Below are 16,067 nucleotides of genomic sequence, written 5' to 3' on the forward strand. Positions count from 1 at the left end.
AACTGTGTACTATATTTAAAATGATTAGTGTAATCAGAGATAACTCGAATGACACACTTAATGGAAAAACTCTCTGCTCCCATAGACAATGCTGCATGAATGCATCAGACACAGTAACCGATCACAGCTACTGATTTTTGGGTGTTATTGTCTCAGTGCTCACCCTGCCTCACCTGCTGGGCAGTTTAAAACCACCAGAATTCTAAGGATGTGACCTGCTGCACCATCTGTACGTCTGTTCAAAGGGCTCAAAGGTGTATGTATTTGTGAGTGCACACACACACACACACACACACACACACACACACACACACACACACACACACACACACACACACCAGGGCTATTAATGCAAATGTGAGGCAATGTTTATACATCAAAAAGTGTTCTATTCATGAAGCATTAGTATATTGTGTTTAATTTATTAATCACATGAAGCAAGGAAACAATTACGAGAGTTTATAACACAAATAAATGCAAAAATCTAATATCAGTGATATTGCTTTCTGTGGATGTGCACCACACACCTAGCACACCTGGAATATTCACCCCTGAGATATATATATATATATATATATATATAATTATGAGCTTCGACTCGGTTGTAATGATACATTTTAAAAATAGAGATTTAATGACTTTAAAATGAGAAAAAATATTAAGTTTTAATGAGAATGATACAACTAGTTTCAGCTTTTTACAGCCTTTATCAGGTATCCACTAAAGGTAGAAAATAATAATAAAAATTGAAGTTTCTAAAAAAACTGAAAATCACAGGTAAAAAAGCAATACATTATTGACATATAAAAAACGTATTTTTTCAAGTTGTTCTATCCAACGTGCTATTGTTTATTGCGTGTGTGCTTGTAGGCGCTCGTAAACGCCAGTATTGAACAACTGCAGTATGGCTATCAGGGATGTTGTAACTCAAATTGTTGTTTAAATGTTCAGGATTAAGGAGGATTTCCCTGGATTCCACAATTTTCCTTTCAAACTCATCACTGCAGCAAAAAATGTTTTCAGATCTATCCCAGCAAACTGAGTGACTTTGGATATCATCGTGAGGATTGTTTGAGAAAAGAACATGACTGGATAATGCAGTTGCATGTGATCTTCTATAGGAGATGTCTCTCTTATGTTCCTCTATACGTAGTTCAATAGATTTATTAGTCTGTCCAAAATAAGGAATATTACAATCGCACCATAATTTATATACACCTGGATATTTTAGGTTGTGATGAATAGGCTTCGGATGGCTTATAAGAGAACGGATTTTAGGAAGAGTAATGAAAAACGTCCTGATGTTGTATTTTTAAGGACTTTAGCCAACTTATTGGAGACTGAACTAATGTATGGGATGGAGATGCTACCTTTAAAAATGGTAGTTTTTATAGCCTAGGAGGATCCAGAAGAAATTTCTTAATCGTTTTTTCAGAATATCCTTTTTGTTTAAAAATAAGAGAAAGGTGATTAATTTCTTTTTGGAGTTCATCTGTTTCATTTAAAAGAGATCTTGCTCTGTGTCCTAAGGTAAAAATAGTTCCAAGCTTTTGTGGTGGAAAATGATGAGATTGACAGTGCAGATATCTATTAGTATGAGTGGGTTTTCTGTATATAGAGATTTTAAATCTATCAGAGCATCATGTAAGAATTACATCCAGGAACAGAAGGCAGTTATGTCGTTCTAGTTCAGCAGTGAATTTTATATTAGGTTGTTAAGATGAACGATACAACTAGTTGTATCATTCTCATTAAAACTTAATATTTTATCTCGGTTTAAAGTCATTAAATCTCTATTTTTAAAATATATATATATATATGTACATATGTCTTGATTGCCAATGATAATATTTAAAAAAAAACCACAAAAAAGTCTTAATTGTACAAACAACACTAATACTTACATGCCCTCCTTGGGCAATACGGATAGCACTTCTCAATCCACTCTGAATCTGGCCCATATGTACAACTCCAGTCACTCCAACTATTTCCAACATGCCATCATAGTGATTAGGCTTCGAAAACTGATCTTCCTTTTCAGGACCCCATGGATTTGCACCTGATCCCCAGCTGTAATGAATTTGTAAATCAAAAATATAATCAAAAAATTTACATTTTATTAAAAATGAATTTTGTAAAAAAAAAAATGGAGACAGATGGCAAGCTGTTGAGTAGCTCTCTGTGCTAGACTCTATCAAATGTCTTAGCAGTGTTAAGTGCAACAGCATAAGTTTCTTCAAACATTTCCATGGGATGTTATATATTATTATTATTATTATTCAGGCGTCCATGGAGTCAAAAGACTCATCGAGGGAGGTACCTCCTAGGAAACACAAAGTCTATCATACCACTCCTTAAATGCACTGACCGTTCTCGCTCTCACCATTCAATCGGGCAATGCATTCCATGGTTCAACACCCTACATGCAAAGAAACCACTTTTCACCCTCTTCCTCACAGTTTCCCTTCGCACCTTCCAGGGATGGCACATTGTCATGACTCCTTAATGCTGTTCAAGCAAAAGAACTCTCCAGTGTCAACCCTGTAACCACCTCTCAACAGTTTAAAAGTCACAATCATATCACCCCTCCTCCTTCTATCCACCAAACTCTGCAGTCCACACTCCCTCAGCCGATCCTCATAACTATCATTGTACAGTCCTGACACCATCTTTGTTGTCCACCTTTGTTCCCTTTCCACAGTTAATTTATCCCCTTCAAATCCTGGGAACCAGATCTGAGAACAATAGTCTAAGTGTGGTCTGATCAGAGACTTATACAACAGAATGATAACCCTTTTATCTCTGCAGGTCAGTGTCCTTCTCATAATTGCAGCAATCCGCTGTGTTACCTTCACTACCTTTGCAATATGTCCCATAAATTTCAGGTTTCTATCAATCATCAAACCCAGATCTCGTCTCTCCTACTTCCTCCGGTTTAACTCCTCCCATAGAGTATGCAGCGTCCCATCGATGTGTCCCAAACCTCAAGACCTTACATTTTGCTGCATTAAACTGACACCTCCCCATTTATTTGCCCATCTATTTAGCTTATTCAAATCCTCTTGCAGGGCTACCACATCTGCACTATTACTCATAACCCTTCCCAGCTTCGTATCATCTGCAAACAACCGAATATCCCCTTCCAATCCACGGACAATGTCATTGATATAAAGGTTAAACAATATAGGTTCCAGTACTGAGCTCTGTGGAACCCCACTTGTAACCTTCTGCCTCTTTGATATTGCTCCACCATACACAACTCTCTGATACCTATTGGACAGCCAATCCTGAATCCAGTTGACCAATCTGACATCCAGACCCATGGGCTGCAACTTGAATATCAGCTTATCATGTGGCACCCTGTCAAATGCCTTTGCTATGTCTAGGAAATGGAAGTATATGCCTTTCTCTCATCTACTGCGCTTGTAACTTTATCATAAAAGGCTAGCATATTGTTAAAACAAGAGCACCTCTTCACAAATCCATGTTGACTCTTACTGATAACATTACCCTTATCTGCCCAATGCTGTATATGGACTCTCACTACTCTCTCCAAGATCTTTAACTACTGATGACACACAAACTGGTCTATAATTGGATACTTCCCAGTCTGTTACCGCCCTTATGCAATGACACTATCTTACCTTCCTTCCATTCCATGGGCACTGTCAGTTCCTTAGCACATTATCTCAAAACTCGTGGTGAAATACCATCCAGTCTCACAGCTTTACTAACATCCAGAGTACTCAGTATATGGAACACACTCTCCTCCTGCACCTCTAACCTCCTAGCCTGTTTTTTGCATGAAGTTCCTGTTTAATATTGTTTGTCATCCACTTTACTCCAAATTGTGTCCTCTTCTTCACTCGTGGAATACAGCTTCCCAATGCTGCTAACAAATATTCCTTCACAATTTCCCAAGCACTAATGATATCCCGGTCTTCCAATTCCTCCCTCCAATAAACTTCATCAAGTTGACGTCTAAGACTATTATAATCTCTTGTTTTATAATTCCACATACCTTCCTGTCTCTTTGATACTCCTGCATGTCTATTCATTTTCCAAGTCAAAACCATATGGTCACTCTCTCCAACTGGTGGGAGAGATGTCATCTCAGTTATTATCAACTATTCTGATGCTATAACCAAATCCAAAACTCTTGAACCGCTTGTTGCCTAAGACATTTGTCCCTCAAGAATTCTAGAAATTTCATTCCCTTATTGCTACATGAATCTTCCTCTCCCCAATTTATACTGCTGTAGTTAAAATCTCCCATAACAATCATTCTTCTTGCACTTGCCATGCTCAACTGTCTCAACATCTCCTGGTCCCCACCCCTCTGTGCTCCTTGGTCTGTAGCAACAACCCACTAAAATCCTTGTCTTGCCCACCTCCACCTCACACCATATGCTTTCAAAATCATTAGTGTCACAGCCTTCGAAAGCCTCCACTCTTAGAGGACATAGGTCGTCACTTAACATAAGCAGTACTCCACCACCACGCTTCCCCTTCCTATCCTGACGAAAAATGCTGTACCTAGCAACTTCTATTCCTGTAATAATATCCTCTTCTGTCAACCACGTCTCTGTGATCCCAATAATCTTTGGCCAGGCTGATGCTATCGGTGCCACCAATTACTCTCTCTTATTCTGAATACTCTTGGCATTGGTATAAAGCATAAAAATGCCACTGTTTCTATACCCAGCATTATCCCCTCCAGACTCCACTGGGCTCAGCATTACCTGATGTCGTCCCCCTTCTCCCAAGTACCCATTCCCAGAAGAGGCCACCCCTGCTACCATCCACACTGGGACAAACTGACTCATTCAGAACAGCAATCTCTCCAGATGCCTACGTCCTTCCTCATTCAAATGCAGGCGGTCTCTCGCATACAATTCCTCTCTGCTCTCAAACGCACTCCAAGCATCCACATATTCTAATCCTCTCTTCTGACACATTCTCGCTATTATGCCATTTAATATCACCGCTCTTCTGCTCAGCTGGACATTATCACTCACTATCTTTCCTCACACACTCACTATCTATCCTTTCTGTGTCTTCTTTCGTACAGCCTCAAGCAAGAATCTCATATCTCTTGCTGCCCTATTTACACCTGGAGGTACTATGACTTTACCACAACTGTAATGTCTTCAAGAAGATTTGTTATAGGTCTTGAGTGACTGAAACCATACTATTGGTCACATCAACTGGTAATTGTTCTCCAAGTCAAGAGAAGTTGGCTGTTGATGACCTTCATTTTGAATGGGCTAAAATATGAGTGCTTTTGTGCCATGAACTGGATGCCAACTAAAAATTACAGGATGTAAAAATAGCAAAGTTTCTGATATCATCAGGACTAGAAGCCGTTTTATTATCCAGGTTTATACGATTCTGCTCATGTCTTTCCAGTGAAAACCCATGGGAGGTATGCAGTATACTATTGTAGCTGGTATATTTCATTTAATTCACATAAAACGTATAAGTAACGTATTATTATTAATAATTATTATTATAATTCTTTCCCACATGATTTCATGTGGGAAAGAATTATTGGAAAACTTGAAGAAGGCCACAGAATGATTGACATTGCCAGAGCATTTTGAATTTCACATAGCTTTGTATCCAGGCTCTGAGCAGCATTTCAAACAATTAGAATGAGTTCCAGACGTTTGCTAAGAGGTCACCCTTGTTCTGCAATGGAGCATGAAGACAGATTTCTGGTTATAACAGCAAAGCGTAATTGATGCATCATGGTAGGTCAGCCTTCAAGTCAGCTCCATTCAAGCACAGGTATGTGGATATCTCAACAAACTGCGATAAGACGTATATGACAAGTAGGATCATATGACCGAAGGCCTGCATCCCTTTTATCCACAGCTCATCAAAGAGCACGTTTTAAGTGGTGTTATATCCATAAAAATTGGACAAGTCTTTCCTCTGATTCTAGATGACACTTAATCTGGCATAAAAGTGGTACTGCTTACTACCATGAGAATGTTCCTGAAAAGAATAGATATGGTTGTGCTGGAGAGGCAATATGCTTAATGGATGCACCAAGCTACAAGTGCTGGAAAAAGGGACTATGACTGATGAACAATATTGTAACAAAGTTCTTCAACAGTTCAACAGTATGTTTGATTATTCCATGGTGCTGTAGGTGAAGAATTCATTTTTATGGATGACAGTGCCACACCACATCATACATAAGCAATGGAGATACTTCTGGAGACTGAGAATATTAACTGAATTGAGTGGCCAGCACACTCCCCAGATCTCAACTCCATAGAACATGTTTGGGATGCAACAGGGAGATGCATTGCTGCTCGAAATTCTCTTCCAGAAAACAAACAAGGCCTTACCCATGCTCTGAAGGAGGAGTGGGCCAGTATGCCTCAAGAACTCCTGAATTACTTGGTGCTAAGCGTGGTATGGTTGTGAGAGTTGCATCATAGTTCGGGGTGGACATATCCCATACTGAAATATCTCTTTGATAGTTTTCTGTAAGCATTGTACATTAATTCCTTAACTATGTCCTTAAGAAATCTGTAACTTTCTTAAGCATATTGCAATTTAAGTTGCATAAAATTTCTAACACTTTTTTGTGTAATATAATTTATTAGTATGCTGGCAATAAATTTATGTCCACATTCAACTGCAGTCGTGATAATTTTTTATATACAGATAAAAATATAGTTTGTCCTTAGCTTTTGGACACTGATGTATTATATCACATATTGCAAGTTACAATTTACATGCAGCAGAAAATTCGGAGTACTTTTTTTCTTTTCTTTTTTTTTAAACATTTGAATTTTATACTTTAGATTCTAAATTGTAACTACAAGAACAGATTATGTCATAACTTATATATACAGTAATCTTCTGTTTATTTGACCACATCACAAAGGCAATTTGCCATTCCAATAATTGAATTGTTGGATAAATCAATTACACGGTACTGTACTTGAAGTCAGTTGACATTTAAGCATTGGTTAAATGAAGGTTCATTGTTCTGAAGTACAGATAAATGGCAGATTACTTGTATGTATATTTTCAAATCAAATCTAACAGTTTAATTTTCTCTAAGGTAAATAGAGAAAATTAAACTGTTAGATTTGATTTGGTGTACAATGAAAATTTAATCAGAAATACCTAATTTCATTGTTAAATCCTCACTGAAAATTATAATTAGTACCATTACCATTACATTAAGTTTATATAACAGTATCTCATTTGCATATTGAGAGTGGAACTTGTATAATCATGTAATTAATTTATTATAATTAAGGAGCAGTACAGAACAAAATGGATTTAAAAAAGAAGAAAGGAAAAACAAATTACAAAAGAATGGCTCACGAGGAAGTAAACACGAGATAAATTATGGCAAGTTTTGTAATAACATAAAGTCTCTGAAAGAAAAGGTAAATATATAAAGCAAGTTTGCTAAAATATTAGTAATAGAAATGATAGATAAGGAGATGAAGATGTGTTGAAGCGGTGTACGTGTAGAGTAACCTTTTATGAAGAGAGTGGGATTATTATTATTACTATTTCTGATCCTCCATTGATCAGTAAGACTCATAATGGGAGGTCAACACTACAAAAGGTTATTATACCACTCCTTAAACTCATCCACCATTTGCACTTTCATATCCTCTCAGACAATGCATTTTATGATCCTATCACTCTTCATGTAAAAAAAACTTACTTCTTACCCCCTTACTTACTGCTACTTCTTTGCAACATCCAGAGATAGTCCTCTTGTCCTTGTTCCACCATATGAAAAATCTTCCACAGTATCGATCCAATAATAACCTTCCAACAACTTAAGTGTCTCAATCATATCTCTTTGTTTTCTATCCAATAAATTCTATAGTTTTCATACCTTCCATCTATACACATAATCAACATTGCACAGTCCTGATATCATTTTCATTATACACCTCTGCATCCTGTTCAAAGCTGTTTCATCTCCTTCAAATCCCACTGACTAAATACGCATTCAGAAATCCAGATGTGTTCTGATCAAAGCTGTATACAATGGAACACCACCACTCTTTTATCTCTTGTGGTCAATGTCCAACTCAATACTGTAGCAATTCTCTAAGTTGTCTTCATAACCTTTGCAATATGTCCATTGAACTTCAAATTTCTATCTACTATCACTCCAAGATCCCTCACATCCTCCATGTCTTTCAGTATAACTTCACCAAGCGAGTATGGAGTGTGCTGTTTGTGGATTCCAAATTTCAAAACCTTATATTTAGTTGCATTAAACTACCACCCATTTGTTTACCTGCCTTTGCAGCATATTAAAATTCTCTTGAAGAGCCAAAACATCAGCATTATTACTACTAATCCTTCCAAGCTTCACATCATCTGCAAACAAACGATTATTTAACTACAGTCCAGCAACTATATCATTGAAGTAAACAATGAACAGTAATCATGCCAGTACTGAACTCCACTTGTAACCGTCCCACTCCCTGCTACTGTCCCCTCATATACAACTTTTTGATATCTATCAGAAAGCCATTACGAATCCACTCTCCTGATTTCCAAACCTATATATTGCGGCTTAAAAATAACTTGTCATGCAGCACCCTGTCAAATGCCTTTGCAAAAAAAAAAAAAAAGAGTGCCCCTTAACAAATCCATACCAGCCTGCATAAATAATATTGCCTCACTGACCAATTCTGTAAATAAGCTCACACTAATTTTTCCAAAATCTTAACAGCCAAGAAGAAATACAAACTGATCTCTAATTAAGATACCTACATTCTGCTACAACGCTTATTCAATATCACTATCATACTGTACTATCTTGTTGCAAGAATTTCATTAAACAGCCAATTAACGGTATGGTTAGTTCCTTTCCTCACCACATTCCTTTAACCACATGGTGAAATTCCATTTATTTCCCCTGCTCTACTCACATCTCTCATGATCAGTATTCAATATATCCTCTTCATCCACTTCTAATACTTCACTCCTCCTCCTTATCCATCTAAGAATAAAACTTGCTTTAACCGGATGGAACACTAATAATGTGACAGAATATCACATTATTAGTGTTCCATCAATTCCAGCAAGTTAATCTGTCCACAATTATTTTCATTCCTACTGGCCACACAGTGAAAAAACTCCATGAGATTCTCCTTGGATTGCAGTGCTAATCTCCTCTCATATTCTAATTTTTCTCTTCTTACTATACTAGTCACCTTCCTAGCTGAGTATTATATTCCTTCTGTAACTGTTCTCTATCCCTCTCTTAATAAACTTTCCATAATCACTTTTTCATTCTGCAATTCCTCTTTAATTTCCCTTGTCATCCATCTGATTCCAAACCACTTTATCCTCTTCACTTGAGGTATATGTACTATCAGTCAAAAGTTTTTTTCTCGAGTGTCTCCCATACACTACAGACCTCTCTTCCTTTAAAGGCTTTCATCCATTGTACTGCTGCAAGATAGTTTATAAGTCTGTGATAGCTGCCTGCTTTATAATTTGACATAAATTCCTTCTTCCTTGATACCTCTACATCCTATTCATCCTCCAAATCAGGACTACATGGTCACTCACTAATTGGAGGCAAGTATGAATTCTCAGTCACAATCAGATCCTCTGATGCTGTGACCAAATCCAAAACTCTTGGATTGTATGGTGGAGGGAACTCGTGTTTCCACCACCACATGTTTTTTCTAAGACATAAGAGAGTTATCCCTTAAAAAGTCCAAAAACTCAGTTCCCACAGTAGAGAATGCTGCCTCCTCTGTCCGGTTTATATTGATATGTTTGACATTCCCCATAGTGATTCCTTGCTTTGCACGTGCCAAGCTAATTTGCCTAAGCATTTCCTGCTCATCAACACCTATATCTCCTGGTCTACAGCATCACCTGAATAAATATTTTGTCTTAAACTTCTTTCTCATACCAAATACTCTCAAAGCCATCAGCATTCTCTACCTAGGAGGGTGTAATTCATCTTATACCATGAGACTCCACCACCCTGTTTACCTTCCCAATCCAACATGATCTGTATGCTGTAATCTGCTTGTGAAAATGTAAACTTCAGATATAATCAGTATATAACTGGTTCACAACACTTGTAATAATTCACAGAGATTTAGCAGCACATAAGGAAATTTGCTATGCTAAAACTAAATTTATCAAGGCAACTTAACAGACCCATCTTTCTAAAATGCTGCAGGATTAATAACATTATTCCCATTTGTATAAAATTAAAGCATCAATTTCATTTACAGAAAGATTCCATGCTTACTAACTGCACTCTCCTGTATGAAAGAATTGGGGTCTTTTCAACTCCACTTCTTGACACTAACAAAACTATTAACAATGAAAGAGGCACATATGCACATATTTCCTATTAATACTGCAAAAGGAACTCTCTGATATGCTGTTCTTTGGGTGATTTTATTCAACGTTGCTAAGGTTTCAGCTAGCATACAGTGTACATATTATTATCTTTCTATGGCTCCAATAAGGAGACTCTACCTTGAGGCAAGATTAGTTAATTTTATATTTATAGTATGGTGATATTGTATAATTTTTAGACTGAGTGTGTTGCTTTGTGAAATTTGTGATTAGAGTGCGATGCTTGGCTAAATTTTTAGACAATATCATTTTAAATTTATGTTTCTTGTTTAGTGGTCTGGAACAAAATGTGAAGTGTTGGAAAAGCACTAAGAAAAGATAAGTGCTATTCTGAGTAATAATTGGCAGTATTGTTTGAATTTTGGTGTTGTATTGTTTATTTTTGGTAATTTAGGGCACATGCTTTTTGGGGTGATTTCTGCATGATTTATTAATTAAAATTGTCTTATTTAAACAAAACATAATGGCAGTACTCACGAGGTCAACCACAGGAGTGCTGAAAGGTGCAACTAGGCGAGTACTTTGAAAATCAAGTGGCATCAACAACATAAACGTTTCAAAAATATTCGATGTTATGAGTGTAATATTATTATTATTATTATTCCGGCCTCCATGGAGTCAAGAAACTCATCACAGGAGGTCCTTCCTAGGAAACACAAAGTCTATCATACCACTCCTTGAACACATTGACCGATCCTGCTCTCACCACTCTATCTGGCAATGCACTCCACAGTTCCACCACCCTCCACACAAAGAAATCACTCCTCTTGCTCACAGCTTTCTATCGTACTTTCCACGGATGACCCCCCTTGTCATTGCTCCACCAAGTGAATGAACTCCCCAATGTCCACCCTGTAGCTGTCTCTCAACAGTTTACGTCTCGATCATATCACCTCTCCTTCTTCTATCCACCAAACTCTGCAGTCCACATATCCTCAGCTGATCCTCATAATTAACATTGTACAGTTAATTATGAAGTTTAACTTGTGTACTTGTGTAATTGTACCTGAAACCATCTTTGTTATCTGCCTCTGTACCCTTTCCACATTAATTTATCCACTTCAAATCCTGATGACCAAATTTGAGAACAATAGTCTAAGTGTGGTCAGATCAGGGTCTTATACAATGGAATGATAACTCTTTTATCTCTGCAGGTCAGCATCTTTCTCAGTATGGCAGCAATCCTCTAGGTTACCTTCACCACCTTTGCAATATGCCCCCTGAATTTCAGTTTTCTAACGATTATCACCACTATATCCCTTGTCTCTCCTACTTCATCCAGTACAGCTCCTCCAATCACGTATGCAGCCTCCCATTGATGTATTCCAAACTTCAAGACTTTACATTTCACTGCATTAAATCGACACCACCATTCATTTGCCCATCTGTCTAGTTTATTCACATCCACTTGCAGGGCCACCACATCTGCACTATTACTAATAACCCTTTCCAGCTTCACATCATCTGCAAACAACTGAATATCCCCTTGCAATTCGTTGACAATGTCATTGATATATAAAGATTAAACAATACAGGTCCCAGTACTGAGCCCTGCAGAACCCCACTTGTAACCTTCTGCCCACCATACACAACTCTCTAATACCTATCAGACAGCCAATCCTGAATCCAGTTGACTAACCCGACATCTAAACCCATGTGCTGTAACTTAAATATCAGCTTATCATGTGGCACCCTGTCAAACACCTTTCCAAAATCCAAAAAAAATGGCAGTATATGCCTTTCCCTCATCAACTGCACTTGTCACTTTATTATAAAAGGCAATCGTATTACTTAAGCAAGAGCACCCCTTAACAAATCCATGTTGATTCTCACAGATAACATTATCCTCATCTGCCCAACGCTGTATATAGTCCCTCATTAATTTCTCCAAGACCTTAACAACTATTGATGACACACAAACTGGCCTATAATTAGACAATTCCAGTCTGCTACTGCCCTTATGCAATGGCACTATCTTACTTTCCTTCAATTCCTTGGGTACCTTTCCCACAGTCAGACTTTCATTGAAAAGCCAGGTGAAAGGAGCTGTCAGTTCTTTAGCACATTCTCTCAAAACCCGTGGGGAAATATCATTCAGTCCCACCGCTTTAATGACATCCAGAGTACTCAGTATTTGGAACACACTCTCCTCTTGCACCTCTAAACCTTAAACCTGCCCCACCCCTCTAGTATTAAAACCTTCTTCTCCAGGATGAAATACTCCAATAAAGTAGTCATTGAACAACTCCACTATGTCCTCTGCATCAGTCACTCTATTCCCATTTTTATCCAACAATTTCATTCTTCAACAATCATTTCTCCTCCTACTGGCCACATAGTTAAAAAATTCCCTAGGATTTTCTTGGGATCTTAGTGCCAATCTCTTCTCATATTCCAGTTTTGACTTCCTCACCATGCTAGTCACTCTCCTGGCCTAAGTCTTATATTCCTCATGCATCTGCTCTCCACCCCTCTCCTGCAGATACTGTTTGATATTGTTTGTCATCCACTTTACACCAAATTGTGTCTGCTTCTTCACTCATAGAATACAGCTTACTATTGCCGCTAAAAAATATTTCTTCACAATTTCCCAAGCACTAATGATATCCTGGACGGTCCAATTCCATACTCCATGGAAGTTGATATCTAAGATTATTATAATCCCCCCCCCCGTTATAATTCCACATACATTCCTTTTTCTTTGATACTCCTGCATGTCTATTCATCTTCCATGTCAAACCACATGGTTACTATCTCCAAATAGGGGGAGGGGGGGATGTCATCTCATTTGTTATAAGTTCTTCTGATGCTATGACCAAATCAAAAACTCTCGAGCTTCTTGTTCCCTCTATTACATGTTGCCTAAGACATTTGTCCCTCAGGAAATCTAGAAATTCCATTCCCTTATTACTACATGCATTTTCCTCTTCCCAACTTATACTGCTGTAGTTAAAATCTCCCATAACAATCATTCTTCTTGCACTCGCCAAGCTCAACTGCCTAAACATCTGCTCCCCACCCTCTGTACTCCTTAGCTTGTAGCAACACTCCACTAAATATCATGTCTTGCCCACCTCTACCTCACACCATATGCTTTCAAAACCATTAGTGTCACTTCCTTCCAAAGCTTCCACTCTTAGAGGACATGTCATCACTTATCATAAGCAGTACTCCACCACCACGTTTTCCCCTCCTATCCTGCCAAAAAATGCTGTACCCCCCCCTGCTACTTCTATTCCTGTTATTATATCATCTTCTGTCTATCATGTCTCAGGGATCCCAATAATTCAATTCCTGTTATTAAATCATCTTCCGTCAATCACGTCTCAGAGATCCCAATAATTCAATTCCTGTTATTAAATCATCTTCCGTCAATCACGTCTCAGAGATCCCAATAATCTTTGGCCAAGCTAATGCTATCAGCACTGCCAATTCATCTCCTTTATGCCAGATACTCCTGGCATTAGTATAAAGCATAAAAATGTCACTTCTTCTATACTTATCATTATCCCCTGCAGACCTGATGTTACCTGATGTCATTTCTCCCTTCCCCAAAGCACCAATTCCCACAAAAGGTCACCCCCTACTACCACCCACCCTGGGAACTCTAGTTTCCCTGATATCGTTCAGAAAACAGCAATCTCTCCAGATGTCTACTTCATTCAAATGCAAGCGGTCTCTCATACAGTTCCTTTCTGTCCTCAAATGCCCTTCAAGCATCCACATATTCCAATCCTCTCTTGTGACACATTCTGGCTATTATGCTATTCATTATTACTTCTCTTCTGATAAGCTCCTCATTATCATACCTGGGTAGCACACATTCCTCTCTGCATTTTCTTTTGTACAACCCCAAGCATGAATCTCAGATGTCTTGCCACTCGATTTACACTGCCTCCCAAGTCATTCATGCCCACCATCACAATCATTTCATCCACCTTTTCACCCCTCTTAATTGCCATAGGCAGATATTTGCCATAGATTTCTATTGTTTCTCCAGGCAAACACTCCACTGGCATTATATCTTGCACACCATGGATCATCGAGTCTTCGTACATCACACCTCTTACACTCTGTTCCTTGACTGCTCACCTGCATTCCTCACTCTCTCTCTCCTCTAACCCTTTCTCTCAGTGTTCCCCTACTTACCTACCATCCTGGCATCATTCTATTCCTGGTTCCAGCACTCCCTCACATTCTTCTCACTTCCTCTCTCTGACTATTTCCATTCTCTCCTCTTCTATCATTCCCATAACTCTCTCTCATTCCCTCTCCTCTACTCTTTACATTCTCTCCTCTTCTATCATTCCCATACCTCTCTTATTCCCTCTCTTCTACTGCTCCTATTCTCTACTTTTCTATCATTCCCATACCTCTCTCTCATTCCCTCTCATCTACTGTTTCTATTCTCTCCTCTTCTATCATTCCCATAACACTCTCTCACTGCTCCTCTGATTTGCCTTGCATTCATCTCTTCCATTTGCCTGCTGTCATTTTCTATACTTCTCATCTCATTCCTGAGACATTCCACCTCCTCTTTCAACTCCTCTCTCTCTCTCTCTCTCTCTGCAAGTTAGTCACTCTTACTTGCCATTCATCCTCCCAATCAAGACCATCTCCGAAAACTTCACAATCATTCAAGTCTTCCACACTCTCCACTTTTATTTTTTCATTCATATTTCACTCGTTATTCTCACCTATCACACTACTCTTCTTTCAAGATTCTCCCACTCCTAACGCAAGGAGGTCGGATATCGTAACATCTGACTCACTGAGTTCTTCCCATTATGTATATATATTTACATAATATGTATATTTATGGTGGAATGTAAGAGATATGTTTGTGGAGAGAATGAATGGGAGACAAGGGAAGATGTAGATTTGTAAGAAGTGTGTGATATCTTATTACACAAGTTTATAAATGCAAAACAAAATGAAAAAATAAAAGATGCCATAAATGAAAGAAATGGAAATGAAACGAAAACTAGTGAAACTGAGGGAGTGAAAGAATGCAAGAATGTAGAAGTGAAAGTTAGTGATGAAAGGAAGAATAAATGAGGAAACAGAAGTAAGGTGCTGCATAAAGAGAGGTAGCAAGGCTACAGGAGTGACAGAGAGTGAAATTGCTGGAAAGCAAGATTTAATGAAACAGTTAATGAAAATGAAAAAGGAAATGGAAGAATGGAAGAAAAAAGGGCAAAAGAGGTGACTCTTTTAAAAAATGGGCAAATGATCTAAGTGGACATAAGGAGCATGTGAGGGCAAATATCAGGAGGTTATTGAGAAGAGTGAAAGATAACAGTGTAGTGAGAAACGTTGTCAGTGTGTTGCCAAGATATGACAGTAATGAGCTGAGACACAAAGGCAGAGTCATGAATGGGATGCTAGCAGAGCTGTGTGAGGAGAAGGGAGCAGAGTTTGTGGATGCATGGCATGTGTTTGAGGGAAGAATGGATGGAATTATACAGGTGTGATGCAGTATATCTGAATGGCTTTCGAGTGAGTGCACTAGAGAAAGTGTTACTAGATGAGAGTGCAGTGTGTGATAAAAGCAAAGATCAGAAGTAGGAGATAAAGTGAAAGATCAGGAAAGTGGTATTAAAGAGGCAGAAGTGCTTGGCAGTGGAAATAGTAGCAGGAGAGATGAAGAGAGAGAGAGAGAGAGCAGGAATGCA

At 38.3% G+C, this 16,067-nt stretch overlaps 1 protein-coding gene across 3 annotated transcripts in view; it reads right to left on the bottom strand.

The window, feature by feature from the left end:
* LOC150094613 (diacylglycerol kinase theta-like) overlaps positions 1 to 16,067 on the bottom strand; it is a 570,433-nt gene that overhangs the window by 53,413 nt on the left and 500,953 nt on the right. For all 3 annotated transcript variants that reach the window (XM_090411566.1, XM_090411564.1, XM_090411565.1), the window contains one exon: positions 1,905 to 2,070. In XM_090411566.1, the coding sequence (XP_090267692.1) occupies positions 1,905 to 2,070 (166 nt within the window). The remainder of the gene's footprint in view (positions 1 to 1,904; positions 2,071 to 16,067) is intronic.

This window comes from Typopeltis vanoorti, chromosome 21 (genome assembly GCF_054136105.1).
Source record: "Typopeltis vanoorti isolate ZY-2024b chromosome 21, IOZ_Tvanoo_1.0, whole genome shotgun sequence".
In the NCBI taxonomy this organism is placed as follows: domain Eukaryota; kingdom Metazoa; phylum Arthropoda; class Arachnida; order Uropygi; family Thelyphonidae; genus Typopeltis; species Typopeltis vanoorti.